This window comes from Mus caroli, unplaced genomic scaffold (assembly GCF_978045245.1).
Source record: "Mus caroli unplaced genomic scaffold, Mus_caroli_1 scaffold_4, whole genome shotgun sequence".
Taxonomy (NCBI): domain Eukaryota; kingdom Metazoa; phylum Chordata; class Mammalia; order Rodentia; family Muridae; genus Mus; species Mus caroli.
In genome coordinates, this window is record NW_028227259.1 from 143617576 (window position 1) to 143641939 (window position 24364).

At 48.9% G+C, this 24364-nt stretch overlaps 1 protein-coding gene across 2 annotated transcripts in view; it reads right to left on the bottom strand.

Moving 5' to 3' along the window:
- The window catches only part of Prkar1b (protein kinase cAMP-dependent type I regulatory subunit beta), a 115283-nt gene that overhangs the window by 66481 nt on the left and 24438 nt on the right, over positions 1–24364 (bottom strand). For both annotated transcript variants that reach the window (XM_029477559.2, XM_021162955.3), the window contains exon 4: positions 24199–24290. In XM_029477559.2, coding sequence (XP_029333419.1) covers positions 24199–24290 — 92 coding nt within the window. The remainder of the gene's footprint in view (positions 1–24198; positions 24291–24364) is intronic.

Genomic DNA, 24364 nt, shown 5'->3' on the forward strand with positions numbered 1-24364 from the left:
AAAAAGAAAAAAAGAAAAAAGAACAGACACAGAACAGGAAGAATGTGTGCAAGGGCCATGTGTGCATGTGTGCATGCGTGCATGCACAGTGCTGCAGTGGACTTGAAGGTAAGGTGATCTGGAAAGAGATAAGCCAAGGAAAAATAAAAGACAATTGAAAGGGAAAGTCCAGTTCTGAAGGAGGCTGAGCGTATGCCATGCCCCCTCAATGGTCTGGCCTATTCTCTGCACCCTCTGACATAAGCCTAGCAGCTGTTCAGGGTGGCTCCCCTCTCCAGCCCCCGCAGCCTGCCTGTCACAGGTCTTGCTATTTGCAGTGTTTCTATTGCAGTACTTCCCCAGCTGGGCTGAACCTGGAATCCAGACAAGTTCCCCACTGTGATAATGTCCAGATGATGACTGCAGTGTCCTCCTGGCAAGTACTCCCAAGGGAGCACTGCCCAGTGGCTGGCTGTGGCCTTTCCTCTCAGGGAAGGGTACAGTAATAAGCAAATAAGGTGATCCTTTGGGCATGTCACAGTGTATCTGTCCCTCTCTTCAGGTGCAGGCTTGAGGAGTGTTCACAAAAGCTTGTATTATCCCTCTCTCTGCTTCATCCTACCAAATGCAACAGAGAGAACAGCTTTGGGGTGGCCCAGTACCTCTTCTTCACTCCTCAAAAATCTGGGTAGAATATGCAATGGCTAGCAGGGTAGATCTAGGGAGGCATATTCAAGTATCCAAGGACGGTCCTGCTCTCTGTGACACAGTCGAGTGACTCAGCAAGAATGAGTTCCAATATTGGTTACAGGGGAAATGAATGAACAACAAAAGGATTTGACAGTCATGTGTGGGCAACATGCCTGCGCTATCAGCAGTTGGAAGCCTGGGACAGAAATTCCAGGCCAGCTTGGGCTATATCATAGAGTGTGTGTGTGTGTGTGTGTGTGCATGTGTCCCAAGCTAGTTCTTGTTCCTTGAGTCTCAATTAGTGTTCCCTTGTACAGGATGGGTTCCCGCTGACCCCCAAGAGCTATGAATTCTGGTCAGATATCATATGGATGTTCAGCCTGCAGGTACAGCAAGGCGGATCAGTCTTTACAGGAACCGACAGGGGTCTGCAGAACAACATGTGTGCATGACCATGGTGGAGTTTGGTGTACATCCGTGTGCTGAGTCCACAGACCATCCCAGGTGGTGTTCCTGGGGAACTCTTAAGGGTCACAGTCCTCCCCTTAGGGTGAATCTCATAGACAGCCTCAGAGAAGCATCCTACGTTGTATCAGGCAATAAGGCTTATTCTGGGCAGGTGACAGATGAGACAGGAGGCAGACAGATCTCTGGGGTGTCTTAGAGCCATGCACGGATGACTAAGGAGGCTCGTGTGCTCTAGAACACTATATCTGACTCCAAATCACAGCTCTGGAGCTTTCTAGCTGGATTATACACAAGTCCCTCAGCCACAAAGCCTCAAGTTTCCTCATCTATGAAATGGACTTACTGAGGGCTGTGAGGCAGCAAGCGGTGCCGAGCCCTCTGTCAGCTTCCACTTTGACGCTTTCCTCATGAGTGTTGAGGATGGCATGGCTGACCCAGAGCTTACCCCATGTCTTCTCTCAGCAGCTCTTGACTCTACCAATAGCTGGTGCACAGTGACCCCAGGTGGCCAGCACCTGCCTGGCTGGTGACTGTTACCATGACAGCAGTCAGTGGAACTGCTATTAGACAGGGCAGCTCTGAGGTCCAAGATCCAGGACCCCAATCGTCTGTTTGTTTGTCTGTCTGTCTGTCTGTCTTCCTCCTAGTGTTGGATAAATGTCATGGTACTGGCACCTACAATATATAGAACAGCTTCCTCGGTATGTGTTTGCAGCTGTGTGACACTGTGAGGAAGAGTGGGCAGAGAGCATTGCAAGGATACATAGACAACATCAGCCGCTACGGAGCGAGCAGAGTGTGAGCAGGCATGGGTTCTGGAAGAGTCGGAGAGCAGAAGGGCAAAGTATACCACAGAATAACTCAGCAGCCCCCACCCCACCCCGCCTCCTCGCCACGAGCTGTGCGGCACTGGGCAAATTGCTCAACCCTTCTGGTCTGTTCTGTGCTTCCTCATCCTGGGATTATCGTGAGACTAGATCATTAACGCATGAGGGCCCTGTGAGTGTCCACACAGAATGCTTACCCTGTCCCCCTCTGCCAGTAGTCCATACGCAGCCCTCCTGCTCAGACTCCAGGGATGCCTTGGGCACACGAGCAAGACATCTTCACATGGAAGATAGGAACCTAACTGAGTGAGAAAATGGGTTTTTCCATGTTCGACCCAGTGCACTTCACTCATGGGTACGTGATATGTAAGTGTGCACACAGTGCCAGAAGACCTTGGCTATGTCATTTCTCAGGCCCCAGCTGCCTTGAAGCATGCCGACCATCTAGACTGGCTGATGACCAAGCCCCAGGAAGCCTCCTGCCTCAGCCACCTGGTTAATCTGAATGACAGGTCTGGACCCCCAAGCCCAGCTACAAGGTCTTAAAGCCATGGACCAAAGGAAATGCTCATTCTGATGTTTATAGCTCTTATGTACACCTTTTAGTGAATAAAGTGACTCTGGGAAAACAGGAAGGCTCGCTCCTCCAAAAGCGTAGCTCATACATTAGTGTAAACCCTGCCCACGAGCTGAGAGGACCTCCGAGGGTGTGGTTCACTTCCTGCAAACCTCTCAAGCTGTGTCCCTGACCAGCTTGGTTCCGCATCCCATCCAGTCCCTGAAGAAGCACAGGAGCGGGAAGCAGCCCCGGCATCGCTTGTGGAGAGGGACAGTGTGGGCACTCCACACACAGTTAATAAACGCCTCAGAACGAACCCGTGAAGAAAAACCTAAAATACTTTCAGAAGCCCCTGTGGCTCCACAGCTCAGCACATTTGGATTCAAATGTCAGCCTGAAGCCCAGATCAACAGCCCTGCTGATGTTGAGCTGTGGAACCACTTCTTACCACTCAGGTCCCCGAGGCATCTTCTAAGTCTGTAAACATCGCCGGTGGTCATTAAAATCTAGTGGGAGTCTTTTCTGAGTGCCTCTTGGAGATGGTACTCACTGAGACCAGTGTCTTCCCCTTAGGCCAGGAGATGAACAGCAGAGGCCAGATCTGTCTGTCTTGGGGGACATGTTTCCAAGGTCAGGCCTCTCCAGTCTCTTCATCCCTGTGGCTTTGAAGGGGAGTGTGGTGCAGACTGTTAAAACTGGAACTGACAAGCAAGATGTAAAAGCCACCCTGGAAATAGAGCTGTGGCACTTGTGAAGAAGAACAGGGCATAGGGGCTTCACCAATCACTTTCAAAATACCATATGACCCCTCAGTGCTTGGAGCAGACAGAGGCATCTCTCCCTAGGCCCACCCACCACCCTACTTCCTCATGGCTCCAAGCGTGGCCAGCGGAATATCCACCTTAGGAGGGGGGTTGTGAGCTGCACTCTGAGCCTCAAGAGAAGAGAGTCCTCACGAGGAAACCATCCCAGCTCTCCTCAGACCTATGTCTTTGCCAAACATCCCCACACTTTACCAGAAAGCTGGTCAGCAGGAGACTAGAATAGGCAGACTCCATTGGCTGAAGCGCACCAACCAATGAACCACAGAACCTGAGACCTGTAGAGGAACCATACAAATCCTGCCTTGGGACAAGGGGACATGAGCCCTGTAGAGGTGACTGGAGACAGTCCTCTTGTCTTCCAGTTTCTATAAATAATGTGGGGATGGATAAAGACTAAAGGCCCCGTGAGTCATTCACCACACATCTTTAATTTGGGAATGAGAAAGTGGAGTGACCTCCCTCTCAAATCTCCTCCTATATGCTCCTGCAGTGAGAGGGGCCCTGCCCCAGGTCTCTGGCAGGGAGCTGGGACAGCAAACCAGAGTTCCACCTTCTCCAGATACCAGGAGAAACGCAAAGCCACAGGATGAGGGGAGAATGGGGAAGCACAGGTAAAGGTGGGGATTTAAACCAGCCTGAGGCCCCTTGCCTATCTTCAAGAACTCAGCCATGGGAATGCTTGAAACGAATTTAGACTTAAGACTCTGCCATCAGAATTCTCTAACTCCTTATAGGAAAAGTACGACTGGGCCAGTGTGGTGGTTCAGCAGGTAAAGTGTTTGCTGCCAAGCCTGACAACCGGAGCTCCATCCCTAGAATCTGCATGGTAGAAAAAGAGAGCCCACTCAAGAAAGATGTCCTCTGGTCTCTACATGTTTGCAACCGCGTGCCTGCAGATCAGTATGCCCATACACACACTGATAATGAGATTTTAATCTCTATTGGTTAAAAGAAGGAAGGATGGCTGGGTCAAGGAAAGGAGGGAGAAGGAGAGGGGGAGGGGGAGGGGGAGGGGAAGGGGGAGGGGACGGGGAGGGGAGGGGGAGAGGGAGAGGGAGAGGGAGAGGGAGAGGGAGAGGGAGAGGGAGAGGGAGAGGGAGAGGGAGAGGGAGAGGGAGAGGGAGAGGGAGAGGGAGAGGGAGAGGGAGAGGGAGAGGGAGAGGGAGAGGGAGAGGGAGAGGGAGAGGGAGAGGGAGAGGGAGAGGGAGAGGGAGAGGGAGAGGGAGAGGGAGAGGGAAAGATACTAATCCAGGTATTTGGGAAGTCTATAATCTTAGCACTCTGGAAGCTGAGGCAAAAGAACCAAGAGATCTATGCTACATAGAGTTCCAACCTCACCTGGGCTACATAGTTAGACACTGTCTCAAAAACAAACAACAACAACAACAAAAGTATGGCAGGGTGCTGGTGAGAGATAGCTCAGTGGTTAAGGGCACTGTTGCTCTTGCAGAGGACCTGGGTTCAGTTTCCAGCGCCCACATGACAGCTCACACCCATCTGTTACTCCAGTGCCAGTGGATAGAATGCCCTTCTCTGGTCCACTCTAGCACTGCACACATGTGCACAGACACACGTGCAGGCAAAGCATCAACCTGCCTAAAATAAAAATAAGAAGAAGAACCTGTGCTATGACTTCCCACTCTGTTCCACGCAACTGAAAAGATGGGGAGAGCACAGGATGCCTTCCTTCCGTGCCCCCAGCCACCCACAGTGGCTGTCTGGCGCATACCTTATAGGGTACAGTGTGAACCACAGTCCCTGGGGAAAGCCACACCCATTTTTGAAACTCCTGCAGACTCACTGATGAGGAAGAAATGCATGCTTGTGGTGAGTCGAGATGTCTTAGATCCAGAGCTGGATCCTGGGCTATTCAGCTCCTTGCACAGCAGGGTACTGCCCACCTCCACATCTGATCTCACATCCTTCTGACTATCAGGGAAACCCATCGGAATGTATTGATTTAGATCACAGATTCCACCAAAGGGAAATCTAACAATGTCATCACGTTCCTGTAACGCGCATGTCTGATGCTCCCAGCACTGTATTCGAAAAAAGCCCTGATGTATGACTTAGAAAATGTGCCGAAACCATTTCCATGTTGGAACACATTGCTCAAGGCAACTTGCATCTGTATTTTCAAGTCATGGTCACTCAAATTTGGTTCAAAATAAACTTATTATTCCTGTAATGTGTGTGCATGTGCATGGGGGGGCATGTGTGCAGTAAGTCTGTGTTTGCATGGTATGTGCATATGTGACATGGGCAGGCATGGGCAGGCCAGAGGTCGATGTCAGATGTCTCCTTCAATTGCTTGCCACCTTACTTTTTGAGATCAGGTCTCTCACTGAACCTGGAATAGATTTCACTCTGCCTCCTGCATCCCCTACACACACACACACACACACACACACACACACACACACGGTGTCACGGTTACAGACACCAACACACCTAGCCTTTATGCAGTACATGGGATCCAAACTCGGGTCCTTATGAACACACCACAGGCACTTTATCCACTGACTCATTTCCCCAGCCTCTTATTCTCTTTGAAGCGAGAACTGTTTTATACTGACCTGGGGTAGAACCTACTTCAGTGACCCAAAGGCTGGAACAAACCTTTCCAGCACTCACAGGCCGATGACGAAGTGACGGGGATGGGCAGGTGAGCACGTGTGGCTCTGCACATTCACATCATTTCCTGGACACCCCACAATGCAAAACAGTGGTAGGGTGTGAGAAGCAAAGGCATGAGGACCTTTGTCCCTCCAGTCCAGCAGCGAGTGGTTCAAGGTGGCAGGCAGGACACTGAGTCACCTTCCTTGTGGACTCATGCTAATGGTGGCTATAAAATTACTGCAAAGAGAAAAGGAAGCATGGCCACGTTCCCTGAGTGAGCCTGCCATTTTGCCAGCTCATGGCCATGTTCCCTGAGTGAGCCTGCCATTTTGCCAGCTCACCATCATTTCCACACAATTAAACCTTGATCTCCATGAAAGTGTCACTTTGGAAGTGTCTTCTGTTGTACAGGCTTACCACGGGCCACCAAAACTTCTCAGGGAGGAAACTGCTCAGAGAGACACTTTGATTCAAACCCTGACTGCGGCCATTACCACATAGGTAATTAAAACCGAATCATGCTAAGCAAAGTAAACTAGAACGAAAGGCTTTGGATCGGTGTGGAAGAAAGTTGGCCCCTGAGGTCATTAGCACAGGCAGGGCAAGGCAGTAAGGTGGCAGTGTGTCTGGAGGGCAGCGCATGCTCAGCGGGGTGCCTCTGTGTCTCCAAAGGTTTGGAGCACAACAGGAGACCAGAGATGCACACAACTGGGACAGTGAGAGAAACGTGGTGTAGCCAGTCACTCATCCAGGGCCACACACCTGACTACCCAGCACCTCTCTCCAGTGTCCAGCACATCCAGGTTTGTGTGGCCAAAACCTGTCTGCCTGCCCTCCCCATCCCCCATCTCTATGCTGGAGGCTGCTGTGACTCAAGCCTCAGGCTCTGTCAACACCGCCCTAGCAGCAAACTGTCAGTCAGCCTATAAACCACCCTGACTCAACCCACTGAAGCAAGACTAGCCTGCTATCTCCCATGTCCGCCATGGCCTCCTGTCCTGTCCTGTCCCATCCCTCCTCCATCTGTGTCTTCTATGATCCAGGCCCCTGATGACTCCCACGGTGACAATCATTAATACCTGTTACCCACAATCCTGCTCCCACAGATACCCACAAAATTTTCTCCCTCTTTTCCTCTTACTCCCTCCCTCCCCCCTTCCTCTTTATCTCCCTCCCTCTTTTCTTCCCTTCTTCTTCTTTTATTTTTTTCCTTTTTGTTTTGTGAGACAGGGTCTTGCTATGTAGCTCAGACTGGTCCTTGACTCGGAGCAATGCCCCTGTCTCACCCTTCCAAGTAACAGGCATGGCTACCATGTTTTGTCTATTTTTCTTAAACTCTATGCTCCCTCACATGCTTTTAAGAGAACATCTAAAACACCCTATTACAAGCTACAAAGAGAAATAGTTCCCAGACTTGTAAACTGACATTTGAACTACCACATTGCTCTACTGCTTAAAACCCAGGAACCATAAGTCTGCACCAGTCACTGAGAATGCGCTGGTACAGAGAGAAATGCTCAAAAGCTGGGATTTCTACACAGCTTCCTTTCTAACCACCCCCGCCCCCAATACACAGCGCACCCTCATGTAAAATGATCTTACCGCTCATTTTTCTCTGTAAAGGAATCTCAGAATGTTCTCCTGGCAACAGAAACCTCTCAGATTAAAATTTTTCAGACTTTTTAAGGCATTAGCCCAACAAAAAGAGAATATGCTGAAATTTAAATCTCTTCTTTTACATTTTATTTATCTGTGCATGTGTGTGTGCATCTGTGGAGGTCCGAAGACAACCCATGGGGTCAGATCTCTCCCTTTACCACATGGATAGACTCAAACTCCAGTCACCAGGCTTGGCAGTGAACGCCTTTACCTGCTGAGCCATGTCTCCATCCTAGATAAATAATTATTAGATTTAAAAAGCATATACTGTCAACTGTTTGGAAACATACTAAATGGCAATGCGTATCTTTACGTTGATTTCAATCATTTTGTAGCACTAGCTGTGAATAACTTCTGAACTAGCATATAAAATAATGGGCTCATGCTAACACTTTTAAATATATATATGTATGTATATATGTATGTATGTGTATATATATGTATGTATGTATATATAAATATATATATAATTACTCACTCTTCTCCTATACCTCCTTCCCCACAACTTGCCTCCCCAATAGTCTCCCTTCTGCCTTCATGCCATGTATATTTAGACTTTGTATATGAGAAAAAATTTGGTATTTTGTCTTTCTCCCCCCCACCATACTATCTTCTTTTGCTCCTCCCCCTCCCCATGGTCCCCTCCCTCAGTCTGCAAAGTCCTGTTCTGCCTTTATGTCATCACACAGGTCAGCTCGTCAATGCACACTGTGCTGCCAGCTATATGCCATAGTCATACAGCCTATCTTGAGTCACCATGGCAGGGGACCAGACAGAGAGTGCCTCACAGGCTTTGTGGCTGCTTGGAGGCCACTGATGCCATCTGACAGGTTTCAGTCAGTAGTTGGGCAGGGCCTTGCAGCACCCGGCTTTTACCTGGTTCTGTCCCCATCAAGTATGGTATGGCCACCTCTAGCCAGAAGAAAACAAGGGTTGGCTTCTGGCAGTGCTGTGCTCTTCAGAAAGAAAGACCTCTTTCTCTCTGAAGCCATCATTATCTGACCATTATTGGTGTCACCATTATCATGATGACTGTTAACACCCCTATCATTGACACCATCTTCATCATCGCCTTCATCATCATCACCTCCACTAGTGTCACTACCATCACCATTGCCGTTTGCACCAGCCCCACCATAGCCATCGCTACCATCAGCACCACTGTCTGACACATCACACTATCATCATTACCACAGCTACTATCGACATCATTTTTATTACTACTGCCACTATAACCAACATTGTCATCACCTTCACCAGTACCACCATCACCGCTGCTGCCGCCGCCACCACCACTACCATCACCACCACCACCGTCACTGTCATCTTCACCATCACGATCATCACTACAATCATAATCTTTATCATCACACCTCTGCCACCATTACTACCGTCATCCCACCTTAGGAACATACCAGCTCACACACCATATATGGTATGTCAGCAACCTCTCTTGAGGACTAAGAATCTCTTCCATAAGAAAGCAGCTTCGCAAAGCTAGCAGGTTGTCTGTGTGGCTCATGGCATGCCATTGGTCCCTATAGGTGATCTCGTCTGGAGGAGATGTCTACAGGATGCTTGTGGACTACATCCAGGCTTCCCACTGCAATGGCACAGCTCCCACTGCTGGGCATAGCTTAGAGTTGACAAGAAGATCTCTGGCAAGTTAAAGTATGATCCAAGACATCCATCACTCCAGCCTCAGTTTCCCTCCTCTGTGTATGTGGGCAATCATACCCCTATCTTAGAAGTTTATAGGGAGTTCTTGGTGATACAAACCCTCGTGCCATGTGAGGGTTTGCTAGGAAATCAATGCATGTGTCTTTAAAGTGCAAAATCTAAGTGCGTCAATCAGCACGATGCTTCCTCATCCACACCTCTCTCCACAGTCTCTGCAGAGACTACTCTCCTTGGAAGAGAGAGCAGCAAGCTAGGCATAGCAGCATGCAAGTATGATCCCAGCACCTTAGAGGATCACCATAACTTCTAGGCAGGTCTGGTCTACAAAGCAAATTCTGAGACAGCTGGGGCTATATAGTAAGACCCTGTATTGAAACTAACAACAGGAAGAAAGGAAAAAAAGGTAGGAAGGAAGGAAGGAAGGAAGGAAGGAAGGAAGGAAGGAAGGAAGGAAGGAAGGATCTATATGCTCCCATCTACTATGTACACTTATGAACTTTGTCGCTGCTTGGCCACATATGGAAGAGTCACAAGCAGTATCTATTGAAGGTGTGAATGAGTAAATGGATGGATGGATGGACGGATGGATGGATGGATGACAGATGGAATTTTTGGACAGATAGGTGGCGCAGGATAGGTGGATGGGTGATGGGTGAGTGTACGTGATGAACGGATTGATGGTGAGTGCTGGATGGAGGGTGGAGAGGAGTGCTGGGTGGGCGGATGATTGATGGTGAATGTGGACGGACAGACAGATGAATGGCTCACACTGACTCCTCTCTCCACTGCTTGGGAGTAAGAAGCCACCTAGGGAGGAAGGAAAAGAGGAGCAGTGGTTCCTAGTGCCACCAAACCGGTTAAGCTCTCTGTTTTGGGTGGCCTGAGCACTCAGATTTGGCAGCTGTCCCCCAGCTGTCCTCCTCCAGCTGTTCCTGGGAGTCTCTTTGTTTGCCTAGTTCTTAGCAACTGTTGCCTTTTCTGAAGGACAGCATAAACCAGTTGTCACAGGAAGAAAAGCAGAAAGGTTGGCCCTGCAGGGAGACACTTGGGACACAGAAGACATTCATCGGATGGGTTCTGGAGCGTCCTTCATTTCTTACACAGCTCCTTGCTCACAGGCCCTGTCCCCATCACCTTGGCCTTGTCACAGAGCAGCCTGGTGGGCCTCCATGGGCTAAAAACCAGGCAGCTCTCTAAAGCAGCTCTGAATATAAACAAACACAGACCTTTTGGGCTCCCCGTTTCAGAAAGCCATCTCTGGGCAGGTGCAGGTGAAAGATGCTTTTGCCATTCATGAGGCATACGGGATTGGTACGGCCAGGAGGACTGAAGCTGGGCTGAAAATTACTGTCTGCAGCTGGACTGTGTACCATAGCAATGGCTGATGGCTGCGACCTCAAAGAACGCAATCTAGGAGGTGGGAGCTGGTAGAGCTTGGATCAGAATCTTTCCTTTGTATGCCTTTAAAATCCCCCCTGCATCCCCCAAAATGTTTGTAGATAATGGTTCTGGGGAGATGGCTCAGTTAGTAAAGTACTCACCTCACAAGCATGAGGACCTGAGCCCAACCCCAGAACCCATATAAAATGTCAAACATGATGGTGCATGCCTCTAATTCCAAGAATATCAGGAGAAAGAAACAAGAGGATCCCTAGGGCTCACTTGCAAGCCAGTCTAGACAGCTGGCTAGTCTCAGGTCCCAGTGAAAGACTTTGTCTAAAAAAACAAGGTAGTGGGGCCAGCTCAGGAATAAAGGCACTTGCCTCTAAGACTTATGGCGAGTTCAAACCTTGGAACACATGTAGAAGGAGAGCTTTGACTCAAATCGTCCTCTGATTTCACAGAAGTATTTCAAAACCTCCTGCCCCCTCCTGTCTGCCTTTCTGTCTGACTGTCTCTGTGTGTGTCTCTTTGTGTCACTCTCTCTGGTCTCTGACTCCATCTCTCTCTGTCTCTCTCTGTCTCTGTGTGTGTGTCTCTCTGTCTCTGTCTCTCTCTCACACACACACACATGAAGAAGAAGAAGAAGAAGAAGAAGAAGAAGAAGAAGAAGAAGAAGAAGAAGAAGAAGAAGAAGAAGAAGAAGAAGAAGAAAAACTAAGATGATTGGCTCCTAAGATGACGCTCAAAGTTGACCCTCTGGTTTCCACATGCATGTACACCCACACCGACACATTTATCCACATACATCACACACACACACACACACACACACACACTGTAAGCAATCATCTTAGAACCTAAAGAGGAGCCTGACCTAGTTAGTACCGCCCACTGGTACCCGGTACTACAGGTACCACAGGTGCCTCATGTACCCAGAGCATCCACTGCTCAGAAACACCTGCATAATGAATAAATCAAGGTTGCAGGGGATAGATGGAGTCAGGAGAGGATGTGAGTGCAGGTGAGAATGGGCACTGGGTGAGCATGACATGGGCTAACACAAGGCTAGTCTACAAAGGATGCCTCACAAACTGGTGGTGCAAAACAAGTCATCCTGGACTCTAGTCTGCACTTTCATTTACACACACACACACACACACACACACACACACACACGCACAGCTTCCCACCAAGATGCCCATCCCATGTCAGCCTCTGTACTGCCCAGCACCTTCCCTCCTGCTAGGTACTCCTCTGATCAGAAGGCTTTCCTCCTGGTGAGAATCTGCCCTGTATCTCTACCCCCCTCCCTAGAGGAGTTTTCACACTTGAAATTCTAGCAGTTTCCTTCAGAGGTGGGGGAGGGGTGGCTCCTGAGACTCCAGAGATAAACAAAACACAAGTGTGGGGAAAGTGGGAATTTCCAAGATTCTCAAGGCCCCTCCCCAGCTTTGTAGACAAAGTAAATAATTGCAGAGGGATGACACTGGTGGAGGGAGAGGTTACGAGGAGGTGGGGGGCGGAGGGGAGGCTGCCAGAAGGAGATTCCTGGACCCATTGAGCTGCCTACAGATCATTCAGAGGGCTCCATAGCTGCTGTGTTTGTGAGTGTCTCCAAGGCTGGGTTGAACTTGTCAGTGATACAGCTGCTTCTGAGTCAACCCTGCTCATGTAAGCGACCTCTCACCCGTACTCCTGTTGGTAACCCTAATAAAGATTCATTGGTTCACTGAGTTGACTTTGGTACAGTCTACTCTGGTCTGTTGTGGGCTCCCCATCTGGTGTGAGCAGACGAAGGTGCGGATGTGTTTGGTCACACATAACAAATTTGGGAGTGAAAGGGAACAGTTATATCCAAGATGCCACATGGATGAGTCCATGAAACCATTGATCCAGGGTCCCTAAAGACTCTAGGTTTGTCACAAGCTTTGGGTCCGTAGACAAAGGGATGCCAGCTCTCTGTGTCCTATGTGGGGACTATGCTATCAGTGGAAGAGGCAGTAATGCACCAGCAGCTCACCCGACAGTGGCCAGCCTAGCCAAGAGTACAGGAAATGTCCTAGGATGCTGGCCCAGGGAGCTGTCAGGTATCTAGTACCCATAGAAAGTCTGATTTCAGCCCTAAAGAAACTATGAAGCCTCCTGTTTCCCTCCCTAACAAATGGAGGTGGGAGTGGGTCATCCACATGAATGTGAAGAAGCCACTTGTGGCAAGGGGCTAGAGGTAAGACACACCAAGCCCAAACTGCTGACCTCTTGCCTAGGCTTTCCTTATAGTCTCCCTCATCCATAGCCCACTAGTGCATCCCTAACAAGCCACTGGACGTAAGTGGAGTATTTTTACACATTGGAGCTAATGAACAGAGACAAGGGAAAACCTAGGGTACCTAGAGGAACCAGGGCCTCTCTTCTGGGACCAAACCACCAGGAGGTTGAAAAGGGCTACAATGGTCCAGCACACCACCAGAGAACATCTTATAAAAACCTATAGCCAAAGGGCCTGGACCTGCTGAGCTGCAAAGAGGAAACCCTTGGACCTATGTGAGCTGCCTCAGAGTCTTGCAGAGGTTCTTTCCAAAGAAAAGCCCATCTCCTGCCCCTTCACACAAGTGCAGAGAGAACAGAGCCTTCTTACCCCTTACAAGACGGCTCACTCACCTAAGAAGATGAGTTGCTCAGAGAGGGACTCTTGGCACCCTATGGAATTCTAGAAATTTAAAAGACATTAAGCACTGTAGTGGTAACTTTCTTGTTGCTGTAACAGAATACTTGACAAGGGAACTTAAGAAAGGAAGGGTCTATTTTTGGGGTCTATCACATGTCCATGGACCATGATATGGAAGGCATGTCCACAGAAGTGTGAGGCAGGGGTCACATTGCATTCTGAGACACTTCCATCCAGGAGTGAGGCTCTTGAAGACTCAGAAACTAAACAACTTATAAGTCTCAGAAAGTCTCTGAAATTTACAAGATTAAGAAAACCTTAGAGGAGCGAGTTGCTTAAAGTAATAAAGCTTGCTGGGGAGAGAAGAGACTGACTCTTCTGTCTAGCTGCCTGCAAGTTATTTGGAGAGCTCCAGAGTTGCAAGTTTGAACAGCTGTCATACATGCTGGGATGGGCTTTCCATGATGCACCTGCCTTTAAGTAGTCCCTCAAAGGGAATTCAGACCTGGGACGAGAGGCTGAGGTGCCTCTTTAACACATCAAGGCAGACCTGGTCTCCAGATTCTCCCAGCATACCCTGCCCTCTACACTGAAGTTTCCAGCCCAGGAACTGGGCTTCCTCTTATCCAGAGGCACTTCACTATATAATCCAGACATTTTGGCTCTCTCTTTTCTCTCTGCTCCCTACTCCCCACTTTTCTGTCTCCTTGTCTGCACACTGATTTCACTGACCTCCTCTGGGGTCAGTGAACCTGCCCAAGAACTGCCCCCTAAGAAACCTGTCTTTATACTTTAATTCCCCTTGAATTGGCTCATTTTGTCACCCGAGAATATCTATCACCTGCCCCTGTAAGTAACTCACCACCTACACTCCCGTACGTAACCCCAATAAATTCATTGGTCCACAAAGTTGGACTTGGATGTAATTGTGTCTTAGCTCTGCCATTGGTAGCCTATCTTAGAACAGTAGATATTTGCTTGCGATATCCAGAAAGATCACACAACAAGGTGCTGCCAGGAAGCAGAGAGAGATGACTCCAGATGTTCACTGCCCTCTTTGTTCAGTCCAGGACCTCAGCCCATGGGATGATTCTACCCACATTCAGGGTGGATCTCCCCACCTCAGTTAACCTAATCTACTCCATCTCAGACAGGGATCTGCCCCCTAGTGATTCTAGATCCTGCCAGCTAACATTAGCTCTCCTGACCAGACAAGGTCACAGGCAAGAGCCACACAAACATGGATGGCCATAGTCAGGAAGAGCACCTGAGTGCTACACTGGACCACTGCCATACTCTGGGCGAATGCAGCTCTAGGGTCCTTTTCAGAAACATTCTCCAACTACAGTGGCACTACCTTGTGGTTGCAGGGCATTCTACCCACCACCTCCATAAGACCCACTTGCTAGAAAAGTCTAGACATGAGGAAAAACTACTGTTCTCTTCAAAAGGCTGTCACCGTTCATGCAGGCAACTTATGGTAGCCTTGCTTAACCTCTGTAGCATGAACAGTCCAGCCTCAGGAGAGATGCTAGGAGGCCCTTCAAGATAATGAACACCCTTTACAGAGCCATGGGCTTCAGACCTCTCAGCCCAGCTATCTGGGACAGCAGAAAGGAAAACTTAAGGTCTGAAAACAGACTACAGAGCCTACCTCCCGTACTTGGCAATAACTTGTCTCAAAATAAAAATTAAACAAGGAAAACATATATTCCTCGCACCTGCCTAGAATGCCCCAGTGAGAGGCCAGAGTATGGCTCAGCAGTAGAGTATTCATCTAACATGTACAAGGCCCTAGGTTCAATTCCCCGTGCTTCCAAATAAGAAAAAAGGAAGGGAGGGAGGGAGGGAGAATGGAAGAGAGAGAGAGAGAGGAGAGAAAAGATGATAGAACATGGAGCCAGTATCATTAAGGCAAGTTTCCAACTTCAGATTCCATTTCTTATCCAAGTCCCTGGATACAGCCAAAGACTCGCTAACCTCAGCCCAGGGCAAACCTGACTTCATGAAGAAGAAAACCGAATCTGATTCTGTAGGCCATTAAGCTTCTCTTCAAAATGAGGCTTCGTATTTTTACAAAAATGCTAATTTTGTTTTTCAACACTGCCTGGAAGGGAAGCACAGAGCCTCAAAGCCCTTGCCAGGCTGGAGAGAAGGAAGGGGGTCGAGAATGCGCCCAGCAGCGGGAGCCAGCTCCCCTGGCTGCATATGACTCGGCAGACACTGTGTTTTTCCCATCACCTGAGGCCCAGAGCCAATTTGTGCAAAAACAAGCTGCAGAGATAGGCGGGTGGGAGGAAGTGAGACCACACAGATAACAGGAGACAGCTGTGGGAGCCAGGCTCAGGCCAGAGGCCGGGAGATTTTAATTAGAGCAGCAGAGAACCCAGCTACTGGGTGACGCACCTGGCAGCCCTTCTGTTGGCTCAGGTAATGAGGCCCCCAGCCGAGGGCCCAACACATGCTGCAAACACGCAATGCTTCCTAATTACCACACTGCTTGGCCCCTAGGGCTCAGTCATGCTCCCTCTTGGGGTACCCATCAAACACCTGGGAAGGAACAGGATGGAGCCCCAAGAGTCTCCACCTCCTTCCCAAAGCATCCCAGGGCTTCTGAGTGCCCTGGGAGCTGTATTTTGAGAATGCTGGGACTCTAGCCAAGCAGTAACTGTCCTGCTTCAGTGGAAGGGGTGAGGGCCTGCTGGCCCCTGATGGAGACACTAACCAGAGGGGCATACTTGCTGCCACCTGGGGTACTTGCCAAGAGCATGTTGACTCTGCACAGAGGGGTCATGAAGGGGCAGGTGGTGGGGAAGTGACATCCTGGTTCAACCCCCAACTTGGACACTTGATGCTAGTCCCAGAACCAAGGACAAGAGCCTTCCCTAGACTGGGCCCTGGGGAGCTCTTTTGCATAGAACAGCCTCTGGAGACCTTCCTTCTGAGTGTGGGTGTCTCAAAGTCCACAGAAGCCTGCCAACTGACTGAGGCCCTCCTGAAGTGGTCTCATGGTGACACTGGCACTTCCTAAGTGCTGAGTCACAGTGGGGGACTGTCTGCAAGTGCATCTGGCAGCAGGTCCAGTCTCTGAGGAATGAAGAGAAGATATAGGGAGAAGCCCACTGATAGTTGCTGCCTGGCCACCCAGCCAAAGGATCAAGGGAAGAATAGATGGAAGTGTCATAATGATGATGGCAATTATGGTGACAAGTGTCAGTGGCAACGATGGGGCTGGAGAGATGATGGCTTAGCTGCTAAGGGTAAATACTGAAGCCAGGCACAGTGGTGCACACCTTTAATCTCAGCACTTGGTATGTTAAAAGAGGCAGGCAGATCTCTGAGTCTGTTCTACAGAGCTAATTCCAGGACGGGGGGGGGGCTATACAAGGAAACCCTGTCTCATAAAAACAACACAACACAACAACAAAAAAGAATAAACACTGCTCTTACAGAGGACAAGAGTTCTACTCCCCAAACCCACGTTGTGGGGCTCACAATTGCCCCTGACTCCAGCTCACGAGGACCCAATGACTCCGACTTCCACAGGCACTGTCATGTGCCCATGCCCATACTTACATAGATTCACTTAATTATAATTTACAAATTTAGAGATAGTGGTGCTGGTAACTGTGCTGATGTAGGCAATGGTGATTGGGAATGAAGGGGATGAAGGGGATGGAGGGGATGAAGGGGATGGTGGGGATGAAGGGGATGATGGGGATGATAGAGATTGGGATGGTGGGGATGAAGGGGATGGTGGGGAATGAAGGGGATAGTGGGGGTGATGGGGATGATGGGGATGAAGGGGATGGTGGGGATGATGGGGATGGTGGGGATGAAGGGGATGATGGGGATGATGGGGATGGCGGGGATGAAGGGGATGATGGGGATGGCGGGGATGATGGGGATGGTGGGGATCAAGGGGATTGTGGGGAATGAAGGGGATGGTGGGAATGATGGGAATGAAGGGGATGGTGGGGATGGTGGGGATTATGGTGATGGTGGGATGATGGTGAGGACTGTATTAATGGAGTGCAATGGAGAGATGGTGATACTAATGCTGATGGTGATGACTCTAACAATCATACACATATGGGCTTTGCTGTATAGTAGGGTCTTCTTACCCTCACTTGACATTGAAGCCCAGAGAATGTCATCACAGTCACAATGTACACAACTCTCTCCAAAGACATTTTAACACACCCGAAGTTGTATCTAAGTGATCATATACACAAGTGTGCTTGTACCATTATCTAGCTCAGGACCCCATCACCCACCAGGGCACATGGAAGTCACCTCAGGATACAAGGACCCCCACAGACTGAGTGTTCTGAGGATGCTCCCAGCAGCAGGAGCCAGCTCCCTTGGCTGCACATATCCAGAATGCTCAGTGTTCTCATCCCTCTGCAGGTGGTAGAGAGACGATGACATGACCTGTCATCATGGAGACACTACAGGCTAGGATGCTGGCTCTGCTTCTGATGTGTGCTGTTGTCTTCAGCAGAGGACAAGAAAAGAAACTGAAGCCACAAGTTCAAACCTTGGGCAAAAGCCCAGAGAGCCTTCAATAGGTGCCGACTAGGAACACGACTGACTGTCTCAGATCTTATCAGCTAAGCATGAACTTGTGTGTGTGCGCACAGATGCATATGTATGGGGACATAGCTCTACGCATGTGTATGGAGGCCCACAGTGACTTCAGCTGCTGTTCCTCAGCTTCTGTCCATCGTGTTTTCTGTCTGGCTTAGGGCTGACCAATTAGGCTAGGCTGGCCAGCTGCCCAGAGATGCGCCTGTGTCTACCTTCCTCTGCTGGAATTACAAGCATGTGCCACCACGCCCACCTTTTTATGTGGATTCTAGGGATTGAACTCAGAAGCGCTTTAGTAACTGAGCCATCTCCAGAGTCCCATCATCCTCTTCTAAATAAAAGGATTTATCTCAACATCATCTTTCTCCTTTCCAAGCGAGTGTCTTAGGAAAAGTCCAAGATAAACTGACAAGAACAAAATTGCTCAGCCCCTGACAATGAGCTTGTTCTAATCTGCAGGGAGAGGCCATCAGGAAAGGAGGTGCGCTCACGCTGCAAGCAGACCCCACAGGGAAGGGCGGCTGTTGCTCACTTCTTTCCACCCATGTCAGGAGAGAGGAACCCAGGGCTAGGGCTCAAAGCCTAAAGTCTTGGAACTCTGCTCCTGCCAAACCGCATCAAGCCAGAGCTGCTGAGCCTGGCTTTGAGAACACAGGGAACAGGGAAGGCAGTTCTGGAAGCTGCACAGAGCAGCGCGTGAGAGATCAGAGATGAAGCCTCCCTGCCTGTTCCCTCAGGACCACTTCCTGAGCCAGCTCCCTGGCCAGGAATCAGAGTGTACTGTGTACATATGAAAAGTGAGTTTTCCTCTGTGGAAAACAATAGACCTGAAGCAGACACATACGCCATGCTTCCCAGGACAGCTTTGCAAAGAAATGCCTTTTAGGTTAGCTATCAGCTTCCTCGGCTTCATGGTCACTTGGCTGGAGATCCTACAATTCCAGAGCATTATCAGTGATCAGACACAGCAGGGCTTACTGCCTACATTTATATGACAGAGAGCAGGGCTGGCAAGGCCAGCCCAGCTGAAATCAGCCACGTACCCACAGCATGCCCACAAAGGATAAGTTAGGCCAGGTGTCGTATCCCTACCTACTATCCCAGCCATCAGGAAGCTGAGGCAGGAAGATAACAAGCCCAAGGCTTTCCTGAGCTGCATAATGAGACCATGTCTCACAAAGGCAGAAAGGGGCTAGGGAGATTGTTCAGCAGATAAAGTGCTTAATGTGCAAGCACAAGGACCTAAGTTCGAATCCCAGACCCCATAGCAATACCTGGGTTCACACAGGAATACTGATAAGTCCATGAGGCCCCACTCCTTGATGGAGAGCTACAGTAGATGGCTGGTAAGAGGGGGAGCATCAGTCGTCCCTGGGGATGAGCCCCCTGATAGGTTATCCTGTGGCCTCCCTTCCCCCAGCCTGGAACCTGCTTGCTCAAGGGTGGAGCTTCCTGCTCATTCGTTCTGCCACGCCTACTGCTGGACCCTGCCTTTGCTGCCTGGAGGCACACACGTGTTCGTCCTGCTACTGGACCCTGAGTTACTTGGCGGGATATTGGGTTCCCTCCCCCTTCCTTTATAACTGAGTGTCTGGAAATAGTAAAATTGAGCTTTGATCAGGATCTTGTCTTAGCTCCATTCATTCTTCCGCCCCGTCTAGATTCCTCTCTTTTCAGCTCGAACTGCCATTCTCAGTTGAACCGTTCATGTTGTGGACTGTGGGCAGGCCGCAACATTATCCAATCCCACATGGACAGCCCTAAACGTATGTACCTATGAGCAATGCTAAATGGACTGTAAGTGTGTGTGTGTGTGTGTGTTCACATGCGCATGTGCACACGCACATGTGTAAGATAAATACAGAAGAGGCACTCATCAATCCTAGAGGGCACTAGGGAAGGGAGGAGTTGGAGGAGGAAAGAGGGGGGTCTAAGTGATGTAACTGTAGGATACCCACGTGTGAAATTCTAAAATAATAAAAATGAAATTTAAATTTAATTACACACTTGTAATTAGTCCTGTGGAGGCAGACAGAATGGACCCTCGGGCTCCCTGGCTGTCCAGCTTAGACTGCCTGGTGAGTTTTAGACCAATGAAAGATCCTGTCTTAGAAAAACAAGGTAGATAGTGCCTGAGGATGATACCCTAAACTGCCCTTTGACCTTTACAGGCACACACCCACATAGGCATGCTCACACATGTACTTGCACATGCATAAGAATATGCCCCTATACATACACAAAAAGAAGAAAAAAAGGAGAAGAGAAAGAAGAAGAGGAGGGGGAGGAGACAGCCTGTCTATGTGGCAATCCACCATAGGATAGGTGACTTTCTATCTAAGGAACAGAAGGGAGCCATAGAGGTGCCCTGAAGACCCATCCAGAGTCAAGCAGGAGTCCCGGGATAGTCTTCAGACAGTTATCTATCACCTGAACCCCTCTCTCTGCACCTGTTGAAAGGTCTTAACCATATGAATGCCACCACATTCATTCAAAGTCAAATCTCAAAGAACACTGTAAACGGATGCATAAACTCAGGTTAAAACCAGGTACAAACCTGGAGAGATGATGCTGTCAGTAAAGAGCTTGCCTCTCGCAAACATGAAGTCCAGAATTCAATCCCTAGCTCGTAAGTAAGAAGCTTGTAATGACAGTGAATGCGGGAGGGAGAGCCAGATGCATCCCTGGGACTCGCTGGCCAGGCAGCCAGCATACCCTAATGAGCAAGTTCCAGGTTCAGTAGAGACTGGGCTTCAAAACACAAGATGGATGGGAGGCGTGACCCCCACAGTTAACCCCTGGTACACACGCATGCACACGCATGTGGGCACACACACATGCAAACACACATACATAAACACACAGAGAGGTACAATCCTTCAGTCAACTGCTTTGCCCTGGTGACCAGCCAGAGCTGTTTCCCCCAAAGAAAACACTGCTCCCAGCTGGACAAGGGAATCCTGTGACCGCCTTGGCCAATTACCATGAACTAGCACCAGAAGCAAGAATTGCTTTTCTCAACATTTTCAAGAACTCAGAATCAAGACGTGGAACCAAAACATCTAAACTGCCTCCCTTCAAAGCTCTAGGAGAGGCCCTTCCTGCTTCTCCATTTCCTGTGATGCCGGGTTCCCTGTCTGGGTGTCCCTGTCTGTCTGGGTGTCCCTGTCTGGGTGTCCCTGTCTGGCCACCACAGCATTCATCTCCACCCACCTCTATGGCAGCTAGACCCTGCATGCATGCCAATCGTCCCTCACCTCCTCCTCACAGGGGCACACAAGCCATTTAGAGTCACCTAGAAAATCCAAGGCCATGCCCACCCATATCCTCAAGTATGGCAAAAAGCAGTGCTCAGAGCCTAACAGGCACCACATTCATCACTGTCTTAGGGTTTTACTGCTATGAACAGACACCATGACCAAGGCAACTCTTACAAGGACAACATTTAATTGGGGCTGGATTATAGGCTCAGAGGTTCAGTCCATTATCGTCAAGGAGGGAACATGGCAGCATCTCGGCAGGTATGGTGCAGGAAAAGCTGAGAGTTCTACACCTTCATATGAAGGCTGCTAGCAGAATACTTCCAGGCAGCTAGGATGAAGGTCTAAAAGTCCACACCCACAGTGACACACCTACTCCAACAGGGCCATACCTTCTAATAGTGCCACTCCCTGGGTCGAGCATATACACACCATCACATTCACCTTGTCTGTATCTGTTTGCAAGTGTCTGTCATAATCTTGCCTGTGGACTGATAATGTCCCTTTGAGAAAGAGAATGGTGAGAGTTGCTGAACCCTCATTTGAGGTTCCAGTTGTTCCTCCTGGCCACCTGTATGTGGTCTGCCCTCGTTGTGTGATGGCCGGGTTATTGGGGAATGATAGAATAGAGAAGGTTGACTGAAGGGGCTCCATAGCCCAATAAACTCACTGAATCCTCAGAGAAGCTTTGGTAGCACTGAACTTTGTCACTGGAACTTGTTTTGTTTTGTTTTTAAAATTAACTATCTTATGTATATGAGTACACCGTAGCTGTCTTCAGACACACCAGAAGAGGGCATCAGATCCCATTACAGATGGTTGTGGTTGCTGGGACTTGAACTCAGGACCTCTGGGGAAGAGCAGTCAGTGGTCTTAACTGCTGAGCCATCTCTCCAGCCCTTATTTTGTTTTTTAAGGCAGGGTTTCTCTGTGTAGCCGTGACTGTCCTAGAACTCGATCTGTAGATCAGGCTAGCCTTGAACTCACAGAGATCAACCTGCCTCTGACTCCTGAGTGCTGGGATTAAAGGTGTATGCCACCACAGCCCAGTTGTCACTAGGGGTTAGATGGTGTTTACATCTCCCAAGGGAAGGAATCTCAGCACATCAAGGTAATCACATCTTCTGTCCTTCTGTGCATATGAAGAGGATTCTCAGGTCCCAATATTGGCTCATGAGTACCCCCCAAACCAGGGCAGGACCGCACTGGTTGTTTTTCTAGTCACCACTATCGAATCCCTGACAGAAGCAACTTAAGGCAGAAGCTGTTCATTCTATCTCCCAGTCAAAGGCAAGGAAGGCAGAGTGACCTGGGAAGATCTAGGCACGCTGGTGGGAGCGTATGGTAAATATGTTTACATGTTGATAGATCAGGAAGCAGAGAACATGAACCAGAAATGGGATGAAGCTATATAAACTCCAAAAGCCCACCCTCAGAGACCTACCTCAGACAATCATGCCTCAGGTCGCATAGCTTCTACAAAGTTCCACAATAACAACACCAGCTGAAGATCAAGAGTTCAAATACATGAGGACTGGCAAGACAGTTCAGCAGTAAAGGTGACCCTGCTGCCATGCCTGGTAATGTGAGTTCAGTTCCCAGGACTCACACAGTGGAAGGAAAGAAACAATTCCTGAAAGCTGTACTCTTACACAAACGTGCATAATGTGTGTGCATATGCACACACACACACACACACATGCACACACACACACACACAAATAAATACATACATAAGTAAATGCATAAATAAATAAAGTATGCAAATCAAAGTTGGCATACATGAATTTGGAGGGAGCATTTCACATTCAAATGCTAGCGAAGAACCCTATGTTGGGTGAAGTAGACAAAACCATATGGGGCTGAAAAGGTGATTCAGCGGTCGAAGCACTGACTGCTCTTCAAAAGGACCTGGGTTCAATTCCCAGCACCCACGTGGCAGCTCACAACTGTAACTCCAAGATCTGACACCCTCAGGCATACATGAAGATAAAACACCAATGCGAATGAAATAAGTAAATTACTTCTTTAAAAATATATAGGAAGCCGGGTGGTGGTGGCACACGCCTTTAATCCCAGCACTTGGGAAGCAGAGGCAGGTGGATTTCTGAGTTCGAGGACAGCCTGGTCTACAAAGTGAGTTCCAGGACAGCCAGGGCTATACAGAGAAACCCAGTCTCGAAAAAACAAAACAAAACAAATATATATATATATATATGTATATATATATATGTACATGTATACACACACACACACACACACACACACATATATATATATATATATATATATATATATATATATATATATATATATATATATATATATATGTCTCATGTCATCCAGAAAGACTTTGGACTAGCTGTGCAGCTGAAACTATCCCTTGAACTTTCGATCCCCCTGCCTCTACCTTCAAGTGTTGTGATTACACTTGAAGTGTGTGTCCACCACCATGCCTGGTTTATATGAAACTTACAACAACAAGCACTTTATCCATCAAAACCATCTTGAGACAGGGCTTGCTTATGTAGCTCTAGATTGCCTTGAACTCGCAGCAATCCCCCTGCCTCAGCCTCCTGAGGATTAAGGTTACAGTCATACACCAACACACCCAGATAAAACTTGCTGGTTTTTCTAATTATTTTATACAAAGAACTTCCCAAAGAGTGCTGGACCCTTCGTGCCTCGCAGGTTTCTCTTCCCCGAGCATATGAAAGATGTGGGAACATTCAGCCACACAATCAGTGCGAAAGGCAGTCCTTTACTCTGCCTTTCTACAAGCTTCAGCATTTGGAAGCTGTGACTCTAGACCCCATAGCTGAGAGAGGTGACTCAGCTCTCCCTGAGGACTAGGGACACAGCTCCTGCACTGGTCCAGGGGGATACACAGGTCTGTATTGTGGATTACTTGTGAGCCCACAGACAGAAAAGCCAGCATCCCCCTGACTCCCCACAGGCTTCAGCCAGGAGCAGGCTTGTAAGCCCTAGTGCCTACCTTCTCTCGTTGTCGTCCAGGTGAGAAAAGAGCACGTTCTTGGAAATGGCCTTGGCCAGCGCGGTCATGGTCTTATAGTCCTTGGGAATGACCTGTGGGAGAGATGAGGCTCAGACCTTTTAGCCCTGCAGACAGAGCTAGCTCCCCAAGCTACTGATAGAAATAA